General features: G+C 38.1%; 1 protein-coding gene across 7 annotated transcripts in view; it reads right to left on the reverse strand.

The window, feature by feature from the left end:
- npas2 (neuronal PAS domain protein 2) overlaps window positions 1-26,408 on the reverse strand; it is a 43,413-nt gene that overhangs the window by 4,443 nt on the left and 12,562 nt on the right. The window contains exons 1-21 of one of the 7 annotated variants that reach the window (XM_062432996.1): window positions 23,268-23,583; window positions 15,220-15,406; window positions 12,697-12,753; window positions 11,224-11,378; window positions 10,936-11,027; window positions 10,542-10,631; window positions 9,773-9,893; window positions 8,515-8,628; window positions 7,963-8,081; window positions 6,061-6,143; window positions 5,848-5,954; window positions 5,465-5,612; window positions 5,242-5,326; window positions 5,025-5,151; window positions 3,481-3,575; window positions 3,300-3,386; window positions 2,628-2,834; window positions 1,794-2,000; window positions 1,517-1,701; window positions 1,042-1,134; window positions 723-933 (exon numbers count right to left, since the gene is read on the reverse strand). In XM_062432996.1, the coding sequence (XP_062288980.1) occupies window positions 723-933; window positions 1,042-1,134; window positions 1,517-1,701; window positions 1,794-2,000; window positions 2,628-2,834; window positions 3,300-3,386; window positions 3,481-3,575; window positions 5,025-5,151; window positions 5,242-5,326; window positions 5,465-5,612; window positions 5,848-5,954; window positions 6,061-6,143; window positions 7,963-8,081; window positions 8,515-8,628; window positions 9,773-9,893; window positions 10,542-10,631; window positions 10,936-11,027; window positions 11,224-11,378; window positions 12,697-12,753; window positions 15,220-15,275 (2,439 nt within the window). In that variant the 5' untranslated portion in view covers window positions 15,276-15,406; window positions 23,268-23,583. Of the gene's footprint in view, window positions 1-722; window positions 934-1,041; window positions 1,135-1,516; window positions 1,702-1,793; window positions 2,001-2,627; window positions 2,835-3,299; window positions 3,387-3,480; window positions 3,579-5,024; window positions 5,327-5,464; window positions 5,613-5,847; window positions 5,955-6,060; window positions 6,144-7,962; window positions 8,082-8,514; window positions 8,629-9,772; window positions 9,894-10,541; window positions 10,632-10,935; window positions 11,028-11,223; window positions 11,379-12,696; window positions 12,754-15,219; window positions 15,407-23,267; window positions 23,584-26,408 lie in introns of those variants that run through there. The other 6 variants (XM_062432995.1, XM_062432999.1, XM_062432993.1 and 3 more) reach the window with 6 other exon arrangements.

Raw genomic sequence — 26,408 nt, forward strand, 5'->3', positions numbered from 1 at the left:
TGACTGAGATGCTGTACACATGAGTGCCATCTGTGTATGTTTAAATGTTGTCTGCATCAACTTATTCTAGCTTCTAACTGTATTTTTAATAAAAACAAAAATACAGCTATTACTTTCCAGTGATAAACAGCCAAAATCTGCAGTGCAATAAAAGGCTCAATCATCATGTCTCATGACTTATATTCATATTTTACAAAACAAAAAGAGATCACTTCAGACTTAAGTGTCTATGATCTGTGAGGTGACTCAGTAAACTGATGCAGTATTCCTTGGATGTTTATATGTGTGGAGGGATTTATGTAAGCTACTTAAGATCTGTGTTTTCCTCCAATCTCACATTATTTATCTATGCTGCATTTTTTTTTGTTGGCTGGTGACTTGCGTTGACGCTTCTGGACAAATATGATAAACAAGTCTGGAGCAAACAAATCTGACCTAATGAAATTAGATGACACTGCAGCTTTTGGTGCAAAGCTGAGGCTTTAAGATGATTGAAAATAACACTGATCTCCTGGTTAGCAGCCTGTGGGAATTACACAGCAGCTTGTTGCTGTGGTAACTAGGGATTCAGATGCAGCGTGGTGTGTAAAATTATCATAAATCAGTAAATATAAAGCCTTGGGTAATTACACTAAACAACATTATGCAACACCATTACTAAGCAGTGAAACTTAAGTCAATAATATGCCTTTGCAAACATTTTCCACACAGCTTCACGGTACCTGAAAGAACTGCTGGGGCTGCTGTAGCTGCAGGGAGTGCTGAGAAGCCTGAGGCTGAGTGGGGTAGGCCGACTGGGACTGGTGTGTGATGAAACTGTTGTGAGGGATCATGATGGGGGATGTGAAAACTGGAGAGGGCACGAGGACGGCGTTGCAGTTGACCTGTTGCATGGAGAATGACGGGGCGATGATCTGCTGCTCCAAGGTGTATCTGCACAGAGAGAACAGCGAGGAGCGTCACACACAAAACCTTAACTAACACCACTCCGACAGACTCTTGTGTTGTGTGTTTGTGCAGGTCTCATTGAACAATTCTCACATGGTTTGGGACATTCCCATGTTGCACTGGGAAGCTTGTGAGGTTACACTGCTAGTGGGGACCAGCGTCTGCATTGGCTGGTTGAGGAGCATGCTGCAGGAAATAAAATCTGTTACTGGGAAGCCAGGGCTCAGTCTGTACAGTGAAAAAAAGGCATGCTGTCAAAGAGCATGAGGTGGGCACTTTAACCTTTTCCTCGGACGAAATATCCTGGTGGTATATCAGCTGAAAACACTTTTTTAGTCAAGGAACTACAGGCTAAATTTAAGAATTAGCACATCAGGTGTTAGAATTAAAGTACATGTCTCGTCATTTCGGGATCCTAAAAGGTTTTAGTTTTTTAAATAATTGTAAGAGCATGCATTTCCCTGCTAATATGACTCCTGTACACCTGTGTGGGATAGAAAGAAAGTGCTGTTGTTAAGTTTCACATGTCACACTGTGAAACAAAATGCGTCTTTTTCGGAGCTCTCACCGTAGTTGCCCATCTTGGCTGAACTCGCTGTCTGTATGTCTTTGGTTTGCGTCCTGCAGAGGCCTCGTGTTGGTCTGAGAGAACATCATGGGGTTGCTGTAGAAGGGCATCGTCAAACTGGTGTTGGTCTGCACCGGTAAACTCACTGACTGCACCTGGCTGCTCCGTGCAATCCTCTGCTGGACCTACAATGACACGCACGGGATACACACCAATTAAATCAAAATCATTCAAAAAGATACAGTTTTCTGACAGTTTGGCATTTGACGCTGTGTACCTGCGTCGAGGGTGAGCTGTTCTCTCTCAGGAGTGAGTGAGGAGACACACTGTGGGCCCCACAGGACTGTGGTTTAGGGTGGCCCGAGAGCTGCCTGATGACCCCTGACTGGCTCTGCTGGACAGGTCGGCCTGGGCCCTGCTGCTGGGGCTGCTGTGGCTGCTGTGGCTGACCCAAGTCATTGTGGATAGGCTGCTGTAATAACATCTAACACACACACAAACAGAAAATATAAATGCATCCTTCATGTATTTTATTTACAAAACACACATTAGCTTCCACAGTGATTTTTCATGCCAGTTGTCTGTTTAAAAAGACCAAAAATGTGGCTCAAATGCTGTCCTCTATTCTGGTGTAGTGTTGACTTCTGGTGAGCTAAATGAGTATGACAAATACAATTATGTGTGTTTGTTTAATGTCATCGCCTCCTGGTGCGATAGCGACATGATATTTGATTAATTTCATTGATTTCATGTGGGTCATGTGGAGATGCTCTCATGTGGTTTGAGCACTAGCTGGCTAAATGAATGAATGAATTAAACTTTATTGATGCTCACACAAGAAATTCACTAGTCGCAGCAGCTTAAACTTATATATATATACAGACATGTAGTGGTAATACACACATGGTGTAACTGGTAAGTGTTGGCCTCTTGGTGGGGCTATTCTGCCATTACTGTGAAGGGTTGGGGAATGTGTGCTTAGTACCAGCTGATGTATACATGCCTAATCAAAAGTCTGTCTGTTTTTGATACTGTTTCCCCCAACTGCAGAAAAAACACACTTCCTGTCTTTTTTGCTTGGAATGAAAACATCCGCATGATATTTTGTTACCTGGAGATTAGCGAGGTGAAGCTTTTCCTTTATGTCGTGCAGCTCCTGCTGCTGCGTCTTAATGTCAGCTTGCAGAATGCGCGTCCTCTCCTCCAGCTGTTCCTTCAGCTGGTTCATTACACCGAGCTGGGGCTGCTGCAGCTGATACACAGACTGCTGCTGCTGTTGCTGCTGCTGCTGCTGCTGCTGCTGCTGTGTTTGCTGTTGCTGGAAACAAGTGATTATAGAAAAAAAAAAGTGGTTGGAAACAGACATCATAAAAGCCTTTGTGCTTCAACAATGCTTTTTTCAGAAGAGGTTTACTGTAAATGTGGTATATGAGGAGATAATCGGTTAGTATGAGTCATATAATGGTTTATTCTTGTGATGGTCAAAGCACATCAAGCTCTTTTTTTCTATGAAATTGGTTTTCAAAGTCTAACAGTGATATGGATGGGTGAGAAATAACCAAGTAATATGTTGAAAGCTACAAAAAAAAAAATTTCATATGTAATCTTGCTACTTTTTCTTCACTTGCTTTTATAACACAATCTTAACTGGGTCTGGAGGCACTGTACACAAGCAGAAGCAGAAATAAACACATAGCAGCAGCAACAGTCATAACAATAAGATATTGTACACAAACTGAAGAGAGGAAAGGCAACAGGCAGGAAAGGAAGTCTAAACACTAACCATTGCGGAGTGCTTGCTGCAGGTGGGAGAAAGGGGGAGGCTCAGTTGGGGAACGAGGTCAAAGGAATTTTGCCTTTGTGCCAAATTCTACAGGGTACAATAAAATGAAAATGTTTTACAATTAACGCCATATTGTGTCAAAAGACAGAGAGACAGATGTGTCACTGATGTGTAAACTGACCTTAGAACTACTAGGTTGGAGTCTGGGAGCCGTCTTCTCTGTCCCCATGGACGCAGACTGCCATGATGGTGTGCAGGCCTCAGTGTAGGAGTTAGCTGCTGCAGAACAGACACACTTTGATCATCAATGTACATTCCACTGACAGAAATTGATATTTCGTCTAAGCGTGGGTCCTCGTCTGATTTCACTCCGAGATACAGTTTGTTATACATCCCATAATCTGTCAACTTTTTTCTGTTGGATGATGCAACAAGAAGCTCTTTGAGTAAAAGTGATACTTTTCTTTTTAAGAGAAAAAATCGAACTTCAAACCCTTCTACTTTGCATCTGTCCACATACACTGTTGATGATTTGTGGACATTTTATTTATATTGTTCTACTGCAGAAAGAAAATGGTGATAAACATAACTGGATTCATTTTATTATATATATATATATATATTTGTTTAAAAGCTTTTATGGGCAAATGCACCTAAATATGTACCTCATTATACTGTGTATCCCTCTAACATTGATTCCCCTGTTCTAGACGTCCTCTTTATTTTTCAGTTCTTTTAAAATATAGTCAAGTTATAAAAAAGTTATCTTAAAATTCTTAATCAAAAACTTTATTTTAGCAGAACAGTGCTACATTGCTTACATTTCCCTAATAGGCAGTGTTTCTTGTTGCTACCCACACGTTTCCTCCTAAACAGAGTAACTTTAACCTTTCTAAGATAAAGTCAGAATAACTTACGAAATGCATTTTATTCTGGTTTTATAACAATATTACTGATTCATTGGCCCTTGATTGCCACCTCGTTCTACTTCTGACTGAAACCCACAAACTGTGATGCATGTGGATCTTTTTTCATTATAACCAACGCAAAAGAAAAAAAAACCCATCTACGAACAATGTTTTCTGCCAGGTGCAGTTTTAAGAATATGTCTCTGAAAATAAAGAAAGGTGCTTGTGTGTGTGTGGGTTAAGGAAAGACTGCAGCATAATGTTTATTCTCTATGAACAGAAACTAACACGTTTAAAAAGCTGCCACTGCAACTGTGTGTTTTTCATAAATATGTAGATAGAAGTGAAGTGTTTAAAACATTAGACGGTGGGTGGGAGAGCGGCTCAAGTCAGACAGACTGGAGGCTCAAAACAAGCAGGGCGAGCTAAAGTAAGCTTTGGAAACATCTCATAGATGCATTGTCACCCACATACTGTTTAAAGTGGGTGTTATTTACTGAGGAGAAGTGAGATGCAGGTCTAACTGACATTTTAGCTCTAATTACAAAGTCTTCTAAGATTATAAAACAAAAGAGGCATAGTAGGATTTTATAAAAAAAGACTTATCCATTACAATGATGAGGATTTCCCACATTAAACCTAATGAAAACCTGAGAGGAGAGGAGTCACATTTTCCTGCTGCTTAATCCATCAACAACAGAGAAAAGGCCATTTATTCCATTAAACATTTCCTACAGCCATACAGGAGCAGAACTTCTGTACATGTTGATCTGGAGGTAAAGTGAGTTAGCACTTTAGGGAGAAGAGGATGACTCACATGCAGAGTCTGACAGCGCTGTGTGGGAGGATTTCCGGGAGCTGTGGGAGGATACCGAACGTGCGCCGCTGTTTCTGTCCCGCGGAGGGTCCAGTGTAGAGCAGATGTCCAAGTACAGCTCCTGAGCCTGTAACACAGAGCGGCGTAGAACAAAGTGACATAAAGACTGACTTTGTATAAGGTACATACTGAATGTACGAGGGTACTTGATGCTTACCTTGACAGAGGAGGGCGCTATCTCAGGTGGAGACAACTCCTCAAGGCCGAATGCTCTCCTCCTTTCAGCTCGCACTTCAGCATAACTGAGTAACAACAGACAGAAAGCTTATGCATTACTTTTAGATCTAACTTAATCGAAAGACATTGTTATTTCTGCCAAAACAGCCCACACAGTAACACAAGCACAAATTCAACAAAAAACAAACAAAAAAAAGGCTCACCTGACAACAGTGTGAGTACAGACGATGAACTCGGGTTTGGAGTTCCACTGGTGGTAGGTGATGTAGTAGTGCGTCCGCAACCAGATCCACTGCTGGCCTTTGGTCAGAAAGCGATAGTAGCAGGATTTACCCTTTCCAAACTGCATTACTGAGGAGAGAAAACCGTAAGATCAAAGCAGTGCATCGGTGCTGCTTATAAGACTGTAAGATTTAACAATGAAGCACGCCTGACAAACTCCAGAGCAAACAGGGGTCAAGGGTTTCTCTGTGCATTAGTGCAGTGGAAGAATGCTTGTAAATATAAGCTGTTTTTCAAAGATGGATTCCTGGATCTGCTGCTGATGAAGGTTGGTGAGAAAGAAGCAACAGACAGAGCTACTTACATTGCTTATGACATTGAGCTATAAGCTCCAGGTCATCCACATGATAGTAATCATAGCCAGAAGTCCCAAGAACCTCAAAGGGTAAATAGCCGATGATCGGTGAAGCTCTGAAAGAAAAAGAGAAGACGGTAAGTATGTAAAAAAAAAAAAAATTATTGCAAAAAATCTACATGACTGATTAATGAGGCGTGAAATCATGAGCATCTCTTTTACCTGTGATCTAAAAACAGGAACTTCCATTCAAGGCTGTGTCTGGATGTGAATTCGTCACAGGGATCGTCCACATTACACAAATCCTTAACAAAACCAAAAGTCACAGAGGGAGAAAGTCACTACTGAGATGTCACAGCAAAGCATGGAATTAAAGATATAGTTTTAAAAAATGACAGCGCTACAGATGTTTACATTGAATAATGGAGAGATCAAGGAAGTTATGCTTCACTTTTTGTTTTCAAATAATCCACTTTTTTATTACGAAACAGACAAGCTTGTTTTCACAGGTGATTAAACATTAAATCTTATTGCAAGGTATGCTTGTACTATGGAACATGTCACAAAACCTACAATATGTTAAAGGAGTAGTCTGTTAATATTCTATATTTTATAATTGGCAACAAATCCCAAAACTGAGAATAAGTTTATTCCACTAACAAGTACTGTCTGTGTAGCATAAGCCTGATACAGTTTATTTCTCTGTGTCATACCATTCCTCATCACTATAAACATGCACACTGTAGTATATTATGAGTAAATCCCTCATACATCTTCCAGGTGCAGTAAATATTCACTGGCACCAAATCTGCAGCTGAAAATATTCCTCTTAAAATGTACTATTTACTGAGCAACATTTGCTAAAAAACTACAGTGCCCAGCAGTTTTGATGAATTAGGGAGCCTTTTTAAAAAACCAAATGAAATATTCATGACCCATTTCTGAAGACAGATTTTTTCAGCAGGATCAAATCTGCTTGGGGCTGAGACACAGACACGGTCGGGAAGCCAGAGAGCATTCAGAGACAGACTAAAAAATTGTTGGTTTTGGCCTTTTTATGTCATTTTTGTTGACAAAAACAAAAATATAGAGTATCGCCAGTTGTTTCCTTTTAGCTTTCTCTGCCCCTGGCATCAAGGATTTGGCGGTAGTGCCTTGTTAACATGCCTCTGTAATTGTTTCATGTGTGCCCCAGCCAAACAGTTTGCATGTTGTTAATATTGAACATTTAAATACATTAACAGTCAAAGGTTTGCACACGCTTTCTCATTCAAGTGAATGTGAAGGTGTCCAAGCTTTTGACTCTTAATGTATTTTGATCTCATGACAACTGAGACTTGTCTGGAAGAAATTGTGAAAAATATGTTTTGTATTGAGTTGTTGTTTTTAATGCAGTATTTGCAATGGATATGTCTGGAAACCTGAGGGGAAAATATTTCATGTCAAATGGTCCCGAAGTTATTGTTACAGTCAGTCCATCAGGCAAATCAGTGTAATGAGTGAATTTAAATGTTGGAATAAGTATTGAAGGAGAGTTGAAGCTTGTCCAGCAGATCTAGTTCTTCTGGCATATTCGCTCTCTAAGCTGCAGCATATTTAAAGACAAGAAAAGAAAAATGAAAAGACCTGTCATGCTGCCTCTGTAAAAAAAAATCCTTAATTTTTTTTGGCATAATTGTAAATGTGTATCATTTTATTGTGTTTACCAATAAACTAAGCAATCTGTGCTTTTCTGTTTCTGTCTGTGTAGAGGCAAACATAAAACTGTTATTGTGTTCTGAGTCCATCACAACATCACAAGATCTCAGGAAGGTTACCGCTCGACAGCGACAGCAGATTTCAACTCAGTAGACCTTTGGGATGTGATTTAATTTAATGATGTTATTTGTTAGAAGGTACACAGTGTGCCACACCGAATCAGTGTGCAACAAGAAATCTCTGGAGAGTGCTTCACACTGTGGAGCACCAAAATGTGTGACATCCAAATAAACCCTGTCAAGCAGCTACGGTAAGTGAATCTGTAAGCTGTCATTCTTTAGACAATTATCAGACAAATGCTTTTCATTAGACATAAACTGGAAAACAAAAGCAAACATTTGAAGATTTAACAAACTAAACGCTTACCTTTAGAAACTGTGGAGTGACTAATCGTACAGTAGCTATGAGGCAGACCTGCTCCTCAAGCGATGACTGCAGGCTTCTTGGTAACGTCAACTCAAGCCCGTTACAAGAAGATGTAGGCACTGTGTGACAAAAGACGAATCACTCACGGTTTATACTGATGGTTGTGGCATCCATGCTATCCTACTGTGTGTTGTATTTTTGGCATTTATTTTAAACGGTAGATGTGTTTTTGTACAATATACTAAAGTATTAGTATAATAGTATAGTATATAACAATTTACTATAGTATTATAACCTTTACTATCAGACTCTTGTTACCACTTACATTAATATGTGCAGGGGTCTGTTTCAGACATCACATTGAGTCTCAATAAAAATTGAACTATTTGTTAAATAAAGGCTAAATGAAGATGATTCAGTGACCATTACAACACTTTTTAATGAGAAATAATTTAACATTTAATTTGTACCACACTTCTCATTCAAAGTGTTTCATTTACTAAATGCATCAAGGTTAAAGCCTTTACAAAAGGAGAAAATTCAAATTCTTACCATTGTTATGAAACTTGAAATCTCCAACAAACTTGACATACTCGTATACAGGCGGTTCCTTTGGGTCAATGTTACCTCTGGCTAGATGACAGCAAAATTCAATATGTGTCTCGCCTGAAAAACAGAGCAGACTAATTTGTCAAACAGTTTCTATGCATCTGTATATTGTGCATTTTTATATGCTACAGAGAATAGCATAATTCATACATACAATTATTAGATAGCCTGAGGAAAAAGAGACAGTTCTGATCCATAAAGACTGGATTATGTAATATTCTAATGAAGTCTATACATTTTCTGCATCCACTGACAGAGTCAAGGAAATTAATTTGCAGTTAGGATTGACAGCATAACAAGCACACTTTAAACTTCGATGTGAACTCTCTGAAGGAGAAACTTATTAATGGAGCAAATTGACCTATAAGACTTAACATTTTCCTGCAAATGTACCATTAAAGTGTTCATAATTTGCAGTTACAGGCAGGTGATATATCTTCCAAAGAAACTCCAGAAGCAAAACGTTTTAGGTGGACAGCCAAAGGTAGTTTTGAAACCGCTTGAGAAAGCCTTTCATGTGCTTTCAGCCAGTTGAAAAAAAAAAAGCTGGTGCCATCTTGGGAGACATGGCTCTGTGACAGTTTGCTATTTAGGCTTCTGAGGACAGAACAGGACACTCTCCGCTCACCACCTCTCTTCCTCAGAAAAGCCCAATAGTAACGCAGGATTAAGGTCAGTGTCTCGAGCCCCACATACTACATTGCTTTGGATTACTGTGCTAACATAACACTGATTTAAAGTCTTAACTATGATACTAAGCTAGCACCTATTATTAGCTAAAAGGCTAATCATAGACACACACTAATCAGCAATCCAATAAACTACAGGCCTCAATTCGGCAACCTGCTCTATATATATAAAGAATTTGAAGTCAGGTTTCAAAGTCAGAACAATGGTTGAGAAATTCTCAAACAGAAAAATACTTGAAAAAGAAGTAAATGAGACTGATATCAAGAATCAAGTGTTACTTTTGTATTTCAGACAAAGACCTGTAGAAGTTTGAACTTCATGTGAAAACAACTCAATTTTATAAATGGAGTATTTCTGCCACAAAGTGAAATTCTGACCTCCTGATATGGGGGATTATGGTCAGGCCTTTAACCTTTTTGGCTTATGCTGGGTTTCTTTATGATGAACCAGACACAGTGGTGTTAGAAGCAGACAGGGGCCGGATACGTGCAGAGCTCAGTAGGATACTCACTGTCAAGGAAGTCAGCAGCAATGGGGTCAGTCATCAGCATGTGGGATGATAGCAGCTTATACACCTCACCATGTTCGCGCTCCGGGAGGAAATTCAAGATATTTTGGTCCACCATATCTGACTGGTGCAAAATAATAGATGAGTGACGGTCAGTCTTTTGAAGAGACATATGTCATATGCAACAATGTTGCTGTAGAAATAGCTTTACGAGCAATGCAGGCATTACACAGTTAGTGCAGTGTGCTACATGGCTACAAAACCATCTTCCACAAAATATTCACCTGTTATCATCAGGTCTTTCTCTCTTCATATCATACTATCTTCCAATACTGGTGGATATCTCAATATCTGAATTTTAAGAGTTTGAAAGTAAGTTTGAAATTGCATGAATGTATGAAATTAAACCTCTGTGTAGTACTATAAACTATAACTCTTTGTTTACACGTTAAGTAGAGAAGTTTCAGTAACAAAAATGTAAAAAACATCAAGGCAAGCATTAAAAAGATAATCTGCAAGCACGTCCTAGATTATCTTAACTACAGATATCAGTTTATCAGTGCAAGTCAAATATTGGCCAATAATTGTCAGTAAACTCCTAACTGGCCAATTTCTAATTAAGCAGCATTCATGCTCGTATGACAACATGCTGCAAACACACAAATATGTTCATATGTTTGGCAAAAAAAAACAACAACTATGGACTCAGGACAACAAAACAGTGCAGGCTAAGCAAGTAATAACAGTAACCTATTTAAGCTTTCTGACTTACCGGTAAATGGCCCATAAGTGAAGACACACTGTCAGATACATATATGATGTTTCCATCTGTTGTTAATGCTACCAAGAAACCATCGAGGGCCTGTAAGAAAAGGAGAGAGTGGGAACTGTAATATAAGAGGTACAGTTACAGTTACAAAGTATGTGAACTTATTTTTCTGGGCACTGAGAACAAAAGTGATACCAGTTAAAGATTTCTTCCAGTTAAGGAAAAGCAAGAGTCACAATCAAACATGTTTTATAGCTGCACTGTTAAAGCTTCTGTTGAATTTTGAGGAAACTTCAATCTCTACTTCTCCTCCATGGGCAATTTAAGGAGGATATGAAATTATCAACATTACTAAATGCCAGACTTGAGCTGTTCAACAAACACGTCTGTGGTTTACCTCCAGCATTAGCTGAGTGAACTCCTCATTACTGAGGAATGAAGGTTTCCAGTCTTGTCTCACGTCACAAGTTTCATTCTGTGCAGTGATATCTAAAAAAAGATAGATGATAAATTCTGATGAACAATAGAAACTAACGGTTCTGTCTGAGAAGAAATGCATTAGTCAACTGAAATTAATGGAAAATATGTAGAAAATTGTTTATCACTTCTAAACATGCAAACAGCTCTGATACAGTATGTGATAACATTTCAAACTAGAATACTTCATTACATTACATTGTCCTACCTTTCTGTTTCTGCAAGAAGTCAATAGTTCTCTGCAATATGGTGGATTTGTCCATCTTGCGCGGATGGCCCTGACCCTGCAGCATGGTGCATAGCTCCTTGATGAGCACATTGAATTGGTCTCTTCTTTTCTTTTCCGATTTGTTACGGGATGCCCTGAAAAAGTCAACAGATGAAAACATTTAGAAATCAGTGGAATCACGGGCTCAGCTAATCAAGCAACTGTAGTTTAACATGTATTAACACAGCTACACTGTAGATCTTTGACAAACAAAAGCCAGCCGAGACTGCAGTCATACTTAGCTGCAGACTGATAGGAAAATAAAAACATTTACATATCATATGATTTACAAAAAAAAACATTCAGGCTCAAACCCAGAGGTAGTTGCAACAGATGGACCAGCTGACAAAACACAGACTTAATAACAGCATCTACACTCCTACCAATTGCTCCAGTGTTCACTGTACATCATACTTGTTTACTTTCACTGTTTCCTTAATGATTTGTTTCACCCAGCTTGTTTTTTTCTCATCCATCAATATCTTATATTAATACTTAATCAACTGACAAAGACTGCAGTATAAAACTGGTCACTTATATTGAGGAACACAAAGAATTACCAACTCTGCAGCTCTAATGAGCTTTTTTAGCCTTTTTGAAGCTCTTTTATAAATCTGCTGTACTTTACTGTATGGTTATGTTGCTATTTATGGGAGCAAGAGGCAGCTGTTTTCAGCACATTTATTCGTAGCATTTCAAGCCAGCAAGCTAAAGATAAAGATATTATTCTTATTTTTCTTAAAGTGAGGTAGAAGAACAGTGTCAATTTGATTTACATTGATCAGGAGGCCAGAAACACAACTCCATGTCTGTGTCTGCTTGGTGTGTAAGTACCTAACTGTTAGCTGCTATCGTGTTTGCCATAACAATTAGATTTCTTCTGCCCCTTGTGGCCAAAATGAGTCCTGCAACTTTTATGTGACATAGTATAAGTAATATATATATAAATAATAATATAAAAAAAGGAGACTACAACATATATATATAAAGTGTGTGTGTGTGTGTGTGTGTGTGTATATGTGTGTGTGTGTGTGTGTGTGTGTGTGTGTGTGTGTGTGTGTGTGTGTGTGTGTGTGTGTGTGTGTGTGTGTGTGTGTGTGTGTGTGTGTGTGTGTGTGTAATATGACATTATATTAAGCAGCCAAAGTGGTTTAAAAAAAGGTATCCTCGCAGATCTCCAGATGTCCTTTAGTATTCATGGACATTATTACTAACAATAATATGACATTTCTTCTGAAGTCTCTTTTATAAAGACAAATGACCACTAATGATATCAGTTTTCTATTACTGAAGAAGCAGAGATAAACTATATATTACTTAAAACTACTGCATATGAACATAGAATGTAGTGAATATACAGTACAGTCTGATTCAAGTTTAGACATACAGACACATATACACAGGGTGAAGTACCTTTTTGCCCTGTCTTTCTCATCTTCATCCATTAAATCGTCCGCACAGCTGTTGGTGCTACAAACAGAGGGGTACATGTTAAAATCGAGCTGATAATCTGACACACTTTTTTGCATTAACTTGCATCTTGGGTGTCCGGACATGAAGAGAAAAGAGGTCATTGGGTGGTTGACAACAATCAGTCAGATACATTCAATAGCTTGAAGGACACAAACTGTTATCCCACTGGCTACATCTACACTTCCACTGTTAATGCCATAATTCTGTTACAATAACCTGCTAACCCAGTTGAAGTGCCTGGTTTGTCCCATATTTAACAGGTTACTGTGGCATGTAAACGTCACACTACTGCATATACCACTGATTGTTTTCATTATCGATAAATCTGACAATTGTTTTCTTGAACAACTGATTCAGTGTTTAGTCAGTGAAATGATGAAGATAGTGAAAAAAATATATAATCACAATTTGTTGAATTATAATAAATGACAGCTGATTTTGATCTGTTTTTTACACATTAATGCTAATATATATTTACTATCTGAGACCAGAGGAGCACAGATTAACTTTTATGTACTGTTCATTAGTAGCACTAGAGATAATTAGTCATTAGGCATTGAGGTATTTGCATCACCCAAATACAACTTTAACCTGAGTATGGCCAGTAGCCAGTTACTTTGTACATTTACATTTAAGCACAGCACAGATCTGCAATTTCAAGGAACGCGAGAAGATTATAGCTCTGCTGCAGGAATCCTGTCTTACCTTCTGTCTCTGTGCCAACTGTCTACAACCGTGTATGTCAAGACTGTGTATCATCAGTTTGGCAAGCCATTGGTCAGTGGAGAATGAAATAAAGCTTAAAAACAGCTTTGGGTTTTAAGCTTGTACAAAAGTCTGTGCGGTAAATCTTAAATTTGCAGATTGCTAATACATTTTCTATTTATAAATTGCAATAAGGCAGTATTTTTACATCTAAATGGTTTAATATGAACAGTTAAAATACATCAGTAATGAGGCATGATCATATGATCATATGATAATATGGTACCAGCACAAGTATTTCCTTTAACACCGTGTCCATAGTGAATAGACAGGCAATGTTCATAAATGAACAGTATAAAATTGTATATAAATGGACTAAGTGGTATAAGATACACATCATATTCGAACAAATAGCAAGTTTAAGTCAGAAGTAAGAGGTGTGGCTGTGAGTAAGTGAACTCTATTTGTGTTGATCACTATAAATATATCCACACAATGATTCATTGAAACCTTGATGAATGTGACTGCTTTGATCGCTGTGTGAAATGCTCTTTGTGTTTAGATGTCACTGTGAGTTGTATCTGTGCAGACAGAAAGCAGTAACCACCTATTAAAACTGTACTAAATGACTTTGTGGAACGTGTCTGGTAATATTATACACTGATAATTAAAGTGTTGAATTAAAGAAATGTTCTCTGAAAGCCAAATTCTTGTGAAAATCTCAGCTGAATCCTTCTTAGAAATCTCTTATGCACATACGCGTCTCCTCTTATTCCTTAATCAACAGTCAACCCACATTCACCAACGTTTGACTGTAAAACATCTGTTCAGACTTTCTGACAAGCAGCTCTCAAAACTCATGCTTTTAACACCATATATTTCACATACATTGTAGAAGACAGTGAACCTTTCAGTTCATTCAGACAGCCTCTATGTCAAAGTGCAGTGCAACACATCAAACATTATTACACATTATTAAGCAGCTATGAAAAGATGTTACATACAATTCTGGTGGTGTTCAAATAATGAATGAAAATAATATGTGAACCACTGAAATATTAAGTAGTGGTAGAAGGAGAAAAGTCAGAAAATAGCAAAAACTGTCCAACTATTTCTTTTTTTTTTTCACATCTTGTCTGCATTACATCAGCTGAAGAAGCCTCAGGACGATAGACATCAGTTAAACTTAAGTAAGAAAAAATACATTTAATAAATTAAACATTTGTTAATTTATATATAAAAAATAAAAAAAATAAAAATAGAGCAGCATTGATTAATTGATTGAAAGAACATTAACTAATTTGATAATCAATTAATTGTTTAATTTCTAAAAGTGAGAATAGTGACTGAGAATTTGCTGCTCTTCTTGGTATTCAATTATTATCAATTAAGTATTTTGGGGTTTTGACAGTCGGTTGAACAAAAAGACATTTGACTTAAAGATCAAAGATTTATCTAGAAAATATTCTGCAGAATCATTAATATTCATTATTATTCAATATTCATTAATATGGAAAACAATCTTGTTGCAGTCCTGTTTCAGTTTGAGCCTCAAAAATAAAGCTATTTAATTGTTAGAATAAAGCTTTCATTAAGGAAATATACCCAAACTATATCATGTTACCAGAAACATACATTAATACATATAAAAGGTATTTTCACCTTGTATATGTATTAATGCAGTGTCATTATTATAAATAATAATACATTTTTTATAAGCACAATGTAGAATGTGAGTGAACTGGTTTTGATACTTACTCCCATTCCCTGCGGGAGGACGGACAGGGGCCACTGAAGTCAGAAAGGTTGTCCATACTCACTCCCTTTCCCAACCAGGCCCTTTCTGAAGTCTTTTAAGTCCCATCCGCGCTGACCTCATCTGAACACTCTTTTGGAAAAACCTACAGCCACCACCTCTCCGAATCCGCCAAAGAAACGTCAAATCCTGTGAACACACAGAAAACGGATTACAGCATCCTGAAAGTGGGCATTGTGCTGAGGATGAAAACTGAGTTGTATAATTTCATGTTAATATATCGGCTGTGACGACAGCAGGAAGTGAAAGAACAACAACACAACAGCCTCTGTACAAAATAATACATGTCGTTTTTTAACAGTGAGGAGTTAATGTGTTTTTGCAGATAATCATTAATAATACAGAGTAAAGTGCATTAACCATCTTCGGTTTCTACCTGGCTACAGTGCTTCAACACTAAAGTGTTTTCGCACAGGAGGAGCTCCCCTGACCTAGAAAAATGTCTGAAGCAAACACCTCTTTTGATAACCCAGCAAAAAAAAAAAGAAAAAAAAGAAGAAGTGTAGAGCAGCCACCTCATTCACATCCTCTGTATGAAGAAAGCTTAAATAACATGGAGTAGACGACTCGATTATAACCCAAACTAAAAACTCTCAGACTGGAGCCTTGGCCAGCTGCAATTAAACAACACAAGACTGTATTCAATTACAGTTATTAATAAGATGTCTACGTACAGTCTGCACTTCAGTTCGTTTTTTCTTTGTGCGGTTAACGGAGCATCAGCTTTAGTCGCCCAATTTCAACTGTCTGAAATAGTCACAATAACAAAGAGTATTTATTTTCTTCCAAGCCACCGTCACTTTTAACTGCAGTGTTTCCAGCAGGAAAACAACACACAAAAGTTTCCTTTAAACTTGATTGAAATAGTTTATGGTTTTGTGGTCTGGAAATATTTACATTATATATCAAGTATATCCAAGTTATTATTACAGTTGGTGGGTAATCTGAATTCAGGCAGCCTTCAGTGTTTTTGTATGTACGCTGATGATGTAAACAAGCAGCCTCAGCTTATTGCATTTTCCATTATTATGTTTAATGTAAATGGGGTTCATTGTAAGAGTAGGGGTCATTCAATGGAAATGTAAGCATGGTGTGGTGCAACCCTGAATCATTAACTACCCTAAAGTTGATGTGTCTCTGTCAAACAAAAAATAAATACATTTGGAGATCAGCATCATGCATTTGCTTTCCCTGACTGGTTCCTGGATTCTAATCATGACATATATATATATATATATATATATATATATATATATATAATATGTCTTAATTTAATTTTGAGTTTTATTATTCCCTCCGTAACTCCTCTTTCTATACACCCATGAGCAAGTATGAACTGTAAGTAGCTGGTTATTGAGCACCACTTCAGTTAATGATCACGGGCTGCTGGAGGACACTCTCCATCCAAGATGACTTGAGCCACAGACCACTTGCTCACCAACAATTTTTTAAAAAGTGAATATATGCAGGCTTAATTTTCAACAATAATTGGAAAAGCACATTTCAAGTGGCAGAGCAGGGTACTGCATCTCATGACAGAGTACGTGCAGGTGCTAAAAGTCAACATATATAATGAATGAGTTGTTGTTGACTCGTTTTCCTCAGGCGGCTACTGATTATGTATTCAATCTCAATCCAGTCATTAATCTATTCTAAAGAATAAAGTGTAAAGTGTAATAATGTGTCATGAGATTTTCTACAAGACAAAAACATGTTAAAATGTTTCATATCTAAGTTTATGCTCGACTTTATCTTTCAGTGCTCTCAAAAAAATGTGCATTAACACTAAAATTCAGGCTCTGATATCAGCTGAAAAACACTGATTTAAACCCTTTATGTGCAGGCTTTTTGAAAACTGCAAAGAATGCCTCTCACAAGAAAGAAAAGCAGAAAGGAAATGATTCATGCCTTCATGATTTTTCATTTGAATATCTTGAAAATCCACTCCATTCAAACGCTGCTTAACAAACAGACACTGTTTTCAAAACTGCTTTGTTATCTTGTCTTCCTCAGACAGTAGCATCACTGTTGTCTGATTTCTCTGTTTGTGTAACAAAGCACAAAAAAATCCTATTCAGATTCATAATCAATAATTCAGACACAATTTCTTTTGTAATTCAAGAGAATATATTGCTCACATTTGTTCTATTCCACAACAAAATCACATCAGTCTTAGACAACTAAGAATCCAATCAAATAAAACAAAGGCACAAAGTGAGGAAACAATCCTGATGAACCCAAGTGCAAACACTCAAGAGGAGAGGAGACAGGGACACAATGGGACAAGATATTTATTACAAGGAAGAGAGAAATGGGATGCAAGTCAGCCTGGGGAAGCTTGGATATGTAGCTGGGAAAATGGGGCTGGAAGCAGGACTAACGAGACGAAGGACAGGAAACAGGCGAGACAAGATAAAAAAGGACAAATGTCGAAGAAATGGCTTGAACTGTAGACTGACTAATGCGAAGACTATGATCTGGCAGTGTGGGTCTAGCAGGGCTGAGTATGAGAAGTGGAATTGATTATAGAACCGGTTGCAGCTGGTGGGGCTATCCTCCGACTCCAACACACCTGTGTCCACTCAATCAATCCAACACACAGAGGGAGGGAGACGCCCAGGGAGTGGCAACAGGTAGGGAGTCAGCGGATTGAGGCAGGAATCATGACAGAAGGGTCATTATGTAGTTGCCACGTGTTCAATATTCCTGTTATCTTTGCTTTAATTGCCTTAAAATAATCTTTAATCATTATAATCTTATATTGTATGGAAATAGTAGAGCGAGGCTCATATTTGTTGTATCTTAACGTTAAAGGTGAGCTATACACGTCTTCTATAATCACACATATGAAGCTCATGCTGTCACCTCACCTCCAGGTTTAATTAGTTCAAAGAACGTAAGAATGGTCGAGCGCTACTTCACACGAACCAGTTAATTTGACGAGCACCTTCTTGAGTCTTAATTAATGTAAACAAAAGAATACTCTCCTCCTTTCCTCCTGAGTCCACACACACACGCAAACAATGAGGGCCAGAAAGGAAAAAGACGAGAGAGGCAGGGACAAACTTCAGAAGCAATCAGAGCACGCAGAGCTTTGGCCACTATTTTAATATTTCCCAAATTGATCCTGCATGACGATCTTTTCATGTCGAGCCAGAAAAAAAAAGAAATATTTGCTATCACTGAGGGAAACGATACTGCTTAATCAGAAACATTACTTCTGCATTTATCACAGCGCTGTGATGTTGTTACGTGACCTCCAATAAATGAGTTCCTGAAACGTTGACCCAATAACAAAATGTGAAACTTTTGTCTGAAATACGTAACGACAAAGTAAAAAAAAAGAGATTTCCTTTGACAGAACTGTACTTTTAAGTAAGGTTTGAAAAAAATACAATTAACACTGATAAATGAATTTAGCTTGCTGTGAAAATGCGAACGTGGATACTTTGCACTGTGTGTAAAATGAAACCTCACACATCAGCCTGCATTCTTGTGATGTATTGAGGTTAAAACCACACCTAGCAAGGTTAACAGCTAAAAACACCAGAGTCTAGTTACACTTCTGCCCTCAGGGTATTTCAAGCCTTAAACTAGCAACATGAACTCAGACCAGAAGTCAACATACTGAAGTTCAAGTTCACGACCAAATGCTGAACGTAAACAGGCTGTAAAAGAGACAGAGACGACTAAGCTGATAAGAAATGACTTTTTACGGCACAAAATCTCCAATAAAGGAAACTTAATGTAAGAATTATTGTCCTCCTTTAACAAGTGTGGGTGTCATTTTAAAGTTTAATGGAGGAAAAACAACCGCTGCCTCGACTGAACTTCACACCTCACCCTATGGGCTTGTTATGGGATATAATGTTCTCTCCATTTGTATGTTTAATTCAAAGCTCACAACCTGTGTTTATTAGCTTTCCTGCGGTACACAGAAACTAGCACAGCTAAAGTTTTGTTGCCTTCCTAAACATCCAGCAGGTTTTAAAAGTTAGTATTGATTTATTTTCATAACAAACACAAATGTGTAGTCATTTAACCATTGATAGCTATGATAAGAACTAGAAATACCAACCAGTCACATCCATATCTATCCCGACTTGTATAATAATTTGTAGTAAAGACTTTGACTTTTGTTTTGTGGCAAAATGGAAGTTTTCACTAAACTTGCCTCAGCTCTGTAATTCCTTTTCTGCTGTATGTCTATTAGTGGTTAAGTTCATTGGGAGAAACAAAAAACAAATCAAATTCCTGGTATGTGTTCACATGCTTGGCCAGAAAAAGGCGAGACAGTAGACGATACTTTAGATACGTTTCACACACACACATCTTCAACCCAGCAGCACAAAAGATCTAAACCATCACCACAGTTTACAGGTGCACACCCAAGATTATCGTCACCGATTCAGTATCTGACCAATCTCCCCTTCTGTTCCTGAGTTACAGCGTTGACTAACAGCCAGGAAAGTGTTTTTGCACTTCATTATTTTCTCCTGTTATACATTTGTGTGAATTAATCTTAAATAGCGTCTGAGCTCTTGAGTTATGGCCAAAAAACAGTTTTCTGAGAGTGACCGTGACCTTTGACAAGTGGACGTGGACCAACATTGAAGAAAACTCCCTCAAGGCTCCCTGAGGTTCCTGAGATATTGTGTTCCTGAGAATGGGATGGACGGACAGACAGCCGTAAGACATGATGCCTCCAGTCACGGATAATGCTGATGTCGCCCCCAGACACAACAGCTGACTTTCTGGTGAAGATATAATTCTCCTCAGCAGAAAAGGACATCTGAAAGGCTTCTTTTGCCTTTTCACTTTTGCTACTTTTCCTGTTCCTAACACATATTGGTGCTGATCTTTGAACAACAATTACTGTAAGAAAATGGCCTATAATGGTGACAGGTTGGATTTTTGCCATCAGCACAAGCCAACATAAAAGCCCAAGCAGCCAGGAAACCTTTGAGTTACAAACATGACGCAGCCACCACGTAAATGAAAATCTAAAATATATTTGAGATACTACGACACCATCATGCTATCGAGAAATCCTCATTTATAGGTTATCAACAAGTTCATGTGGCTCTTAGTTAACGTTGAATGATATCTACCAAGAAAACTATGGGTGAATTAATACTGGCTTGCAGAGTGCATGGGCACAAATGACAGATGTTGACAGTAGACATTTCCCTGTAGCTGTCAGATCGTGATCGGGGTGTGTCCAGCCAGCCTTTCACCTTTAACATATAAGGACAGCGGCCGCAATGATTTACTGCCACATGTGAACCGGAATAAATCAAATAAACTTCTTATGGCAAGCTTCATTTCATTTGATGCGCAACATGTCCACACTGAGCATTATAATAAGGTCTGACACACTATATAAACTGTCACATGGACATCTTGAGACATTATTATAGTTAATTATATTATTATAGTAAATAATAAAGCCAGAGTTTATGCTTTTTAATGCTTGGGATTGCCTTAGCAAACTGTATATGGTGTAAATCACACAACAATGCAGTTTATCTTAAATCTACTGTGATCCTAAAGACTATTCTAATCAAAAGAAAATATGCTTTGTTCATTAGTATCATACTGTTCAAGAACTGTGCAATTATCATGCCCATAATTTATTAAACAACTCTCAAATTAGAAATAGGACTGCGACAATTAGTCAATTAGTTGCCAACTATTAAATGAATCTCCCACTATTTTGATAATCGATTAATTGTTTTGAATTTTTATGACAACAATGTCCAGATAGTGATGATTTGCTGGTTTCTTAGTCTTTTTTGACAGCAAACTGAAAATCTTTGTGTTGAGAACAAAATAAAATATTTGGGGAAATCACTTTGAGCCATTGAGAAACAGTGATGGACATTTTTCCCCATTTTCGGACATTTTATTTAAGAAACAACTATTCGATTAATCGAGATAATAATCGACAGATCAATCAATAATGAAAACTATCTACAATTAACTTGCATCTAGACAGAGCCAATTTATTATTTATTCAGCCTGAATTTTTAAGTTGATTTTTAGTTTTAAGTTACTTTGGGTTTTTATTAGGGTTGGGAAATGTGTGAATGTGTGGTATATGTGTAGCTATCCCTTTAATATCTCTGGCTGTGTTGGGCCATCATGGGAATTGTGTCAATTGGATTTTACATCAAAGTGATGAAGTACCTTGATGTTGTATTTCTTTCTTGATCGATTGTCTGGTGTTTAATTTGCTAAGTTAGCCAAAAATATGCTTTATCCATGAAGTGCTTTTCCAACAACTGTATAACAATATCAATATAAAATCTTTATTGATATCACCCATTCCAAGTCCCAGTTCTCAATACTCAGTGATCACCATAGTACTTGTATTTTTTCCATTCATTCATGCATTCAACAACATAAATTGTATTTTTTTTACCTGGTGTTTGTGCATTTTGATTTGATGGAATATATATTACCCTGTAATTCATTAATAAGAACAACCTTTTAAATCTGCAACAATGTTTTTAACCCTTTAATCAACACTTTAAAGAATGAATCAGATAATAGACTAACAGAGAGAAAAAGGGCATCTCCAAGCCGTTTAAAGGCCAGCATCATTCTTTAAAAATACTATGGTATCCCAGTCAGAGAGCTCACATTGTTTTTGCTGCTATAGTGGTGATAGATGGGTTTAAGCTGCTTGCAGATCCAGCATTAGTGTCTGGGGTCATGACTGCTACTGTCTGCTTTTCTAGAAGTTTACATTGCCTGACCACCTCCACCTGCATCTGGTTTTGAGCCGACGGCTCAAGCTGTCAGGTAAACAGTAACTGGGCCTGCACAGGCTTAGTTTCAGTCACTATGAAAATGTTTACCATGTATAGGTCTGGTTGCTTGGATTGTATATAATCACATTTGGGAAATCACATTTGTACAGAATTACCCTTCACTCATGTGCTTCATTTCTCCATAAGATGATTATTACATTATATTTTAAAAATAGTCATATAGTCCATATGTACAGAATTTACATGTGTATATATACACACTGTACTGTAAATAAGTTGTAATTACATTGTACATATAAACAAACATCTGTATTACATTGTCAAAATCCATTTCAGTTCTAATAAAATATTAGTTTATAAATCTGAAAGTAAAAACTCAGTTGCATGTTGTGATTGCTGGTGCAGGTAAAGCCTCCCTTAAGTGACAAGGAAACAGGAAGCATTTACACGCCTACAAATGAAAAACAGTGGAAAGGCCAATGAGTGCACTTACTGACCCTTAATTTCCCCGTAGGTTCATAGTAAATAAGTAATTGTGCCACGCTTCATCTCAGAGTCAAACACAGAAAATCTCTATATAAAACAACCTTGTCAACCACAAATAAGGAGCCCAAAATCCCTTATGAAGGAGAAAGCAGCACGTTAGTTAGAGAAATGTGACCTCCAGTAGACTTAAAAGCTGCCAGGTTGGGTAACATCAGCCTGACCTAAGCCTGCTAAGAAATTATTTAAGGATTTCTTTTCCTGTAGCATTTAACATTTTGCTATGTGGCGTCTTACTGGAGCCAATGACGAAAATCCCTTTAGTGTTTTGCCACCAATGTCATCAAGCAGTGGTTCAACAGAGGGGGGGGGGGGAAATAGGTTATTTCAACCTTGTAACCAGGACACTTCATGACTGTGAGCTGAAAACATGTAAGCAGCATTCAAGAGCGCTAAGGTCTATGTAGGTTGACGCTGACTACTGTATTTGACTAAAATATACCTTCAGCCTACACAGTCAGGATCTAATGATTAACTGGATCTTCAGTGGGGCTAATCACGTGGTCGACCACCTCCACTTCAATTTGGAAAGAGGCCGCTCGTGAACTTTGACGTTAGAAACACTTAGAAAAAAAAAAGAAAAAGAAAAAAAACGGGTGGAAATGACAACATATTTGTTCGTTTAATCGGAGTGAAAGAAAAACTGGAAGCTTAAATTAAATCTCACATACCTTGAAAATGGGTCTCCGGTAGAAATAAAGCTCGACACTTAACTTTAATCAATCCAGTCATTTTTTTTTAACTACAGCATAGCAGCTGAGCGCAACTCCCAGCGCCCGACTGACCATGAGAGAGAGCACCGAAAGCGTTAAATTGCATAACAACGCTAAGTTAATAATGCGCTGTTATTAATCGCCGGTGAACTGTCTGCGGCTTTTGGCAGTCCTAATTTATCAACATACACGCGACTAAATTCCCCGTTCGTGCTCACTTGCTAGTTGCGGCTAGTGTCCGTGTATTTTCCAGGCACGGTACTCCACATCCTCCGCTGGCAGTGGCTTGTAAACAGGACCGAGTGAGCTGAGAGAAAGTAGGTCAGCTGGTAGCTCAGTTCACGACGGCAGCAGCAGCATAAGCAGTCGGCTGTGCATCACAACCGAAAGAAACCTGTAGTGACCGGGAGGAGGGGGGGGGCAGATTGTAATCTTTAACACGTGCTAAATGCATAAAAGCAATCCCGACTCAATGTCATTTCTAGTGCCGTGAAGGAAAATTGTTTCTATAAGTTGTAATAACGTCGTTTGACTTGGGTGTGAAATTGTGAATGGTACGGTCTGAACTGGAGCTTAATACCACTGGGAAGCATGACAAGAAGCCTTTAATCTATTAGGGTAACAAGCTGGTGTAAACTCGGCGAAAAAGAGCACTGACATAATGAAAATATAGATGAAGTGGCCCCACATGATCCTTACTGTGTGTGTGTGTGTGTGTGTGTGTGTGTGTGTGTGTGTGTGTGTGTGTGTGTGTGTGTGTGTGTGTGTGTGTGTGTGTGTGTGTGTGTGTGTGTGTGAGAAGGGAAATAAATTACACGTACAGGAGATGAGAGGTGTGTCTCCTCCCAACCAGCAAGACAGAGATTAGCCTGTCTGACCCTGTTCATAATAAGTTTATAAACCATTTACTTGAAGCTGGAAAAATAATAACACAGACCATACCAAAAAAAAAAAAGAGAGATGACACTTCAATCCACAAGCAAAATACGCCTTTGTTTTTCCCCTCAAGTGCTTCCCCATGCACTTCCTTACGTTTTTTTTTGTTTTTTTTACCACTTCCTGGTTGCCTTTTCCCCCAGCTGAAGTCCCAAATGTGGGTCAGCAGTCTGCATGACTAATTTCAAGGGCTCATACTGGACCGGCTCCAAATGTTTTGCTTTTTTATCAAATGATCACACAAATGGTTACAGATGCAGGTGTACGCCAGCGCAGAGAACTTTTATTAAAGTGAGCTCATGTGTTGTTTACCTTCAAGACAATATGTTAAAATAACAAGCAGGAGGTGAAACTTTAGACTCTCAAACAGCCCTGTCGGTATTTTCATTATCACTATTATCAGCTCAGTGACTATCAGTGCATTAATCATTCCTCAGTTAATCTAATTGTACACTCTCCACACAGTCTACACAGTGTGTCATCAATTAGTGAGAAATCCTGAATTTGATTTTAGATTTGATTTGTTTTTTTAAGTGACTGAAGACAGAAAGTTTCTACTACTAATCACAGCCCTCATTTCTCTGTGATGACATAAGAAAGCACAGAAAGTCAGAAATGACTTCAACCACCCAGGCACAGTTCACACTGCTGCTGTGCGGTAGTCGTTACCGGAGAATCGAGGACTACCACTACCCAGTCTCTGAGGCTGCTTCTAGTGTTTTACTGTTATGTATATAATGTTATTTTATTTTTTATATTTTTTGCTATTCTTGCCCTTATTTGTTGATTTTCTTAATAATTCGTTATTTTCTTTTTATGCCTACTACTTGCTGTGTCTCAAGAATTTCTGACTCTGTGTTACTGTGCATTTGACTTTCAATAGGTAGATGATATGTGCTCATAGGCAGATAATTGAAGTCTTACAACCATGTAGTCTCTGCCATACTGACTAAATAACAAATCTGGATTTTCAAAGTGTGTTTCATAGCAAAACAGAAGGGCATTTTCACACTGTCGACACTGGTAGGGCATTTTAAAGCAGCGTAATGTCTGTTCAATATTCATGAACAACTGAACAAACCATATTTTGAAATATAAAACTGTTCATATTTAGTAATGCAATGAAAAAAGTTAGCATGTTTGAACTGGAAATAACCTATGTCTTGTATCAGCTAACTATTTCAGTTGCTTCTGTTTTTAATTACTTTTGCCCCCCCGCCCCTCACCTTTTTTTTTTAAGAGACAGTGAAACAAGAACTGGTCTGCTCTACAGATTGTAAAGGCGTATTTGTCCCTTGAGGCGTATTTGTGATTCGTAATATAAGGCTATACAAACAAGAGCAGCAGCTCTGTGAGGCTCCCAGTGCTCTGAACTAAATGCCAAAGATAGCAGTGGCCAAATGCTCACAATGACAAAGCTAACACACTGACACTGAGCAGATATAATATTTACATGTTAGCACTAAACACAAAGTACAGGTTTGAAGGTATCTTGTTATAAACGACTTACTAAAATGTTGACCCGATGGTGACACTAGATCATCCTGCATGTCTATACCAATAACTCACAGCAATCTATCCATAAGTTGTTGATATTTCAGTCTGGACCAAAGTGGTGGACTGACATCCCACCATCCCATTTTAGCCAAGCCAAGTGCAGAGGGATGACATTTAGCAATGCTCCAGAGTCTTATTCAAACCAAGAACATCACCGTCCAGTACACAGCCTGACTCTTACGACACTGTTCCACCGGGACACCAGCTGCTTCCTTCCTAAGTAATTTGTAAATCATAATAATCACACTACAGGGTTTTTTCCCCCTCTGGCCTGTATTGACTTTGTTATGTCAGACAGACTTTTGACTTGAAATGTGCACTGCTGTCAGGGACTTTGATATTCTGGGTGAAGCCTTGTTTCTGTATGCTGCATGACAGTTTTGTAGCTGCTACTTTGATGCTTTCATCTCTCAGATCCTTCCACATCTCTCCTTTTGTTTCAATTCTTATTTTGTAAGTTGCATACAAAAGTTTTCCTAATAGATGGTCTTGTGATAAAGGCCAGATGTCATGTGAGTAAAGAATACAGAGCACATAAGAATACGCTGCTTTGACAAGTTAGTCTACAACATCTGAAAACCTTCAGTGCATTTAGACAAAAGGGGC

Source organism: Scomber scombrus, chromosome 14, assembly GCF_963691925.1.
Source record: "Scomber scombrus chromosome 14, fScoSco1.1, whole genome shotgun sequence".
NCBI lineage: Eukaryota > Metazoa > Chordata > Actinopteri > Scombriformes > Scombridae > Scomber > Scomber scombrus.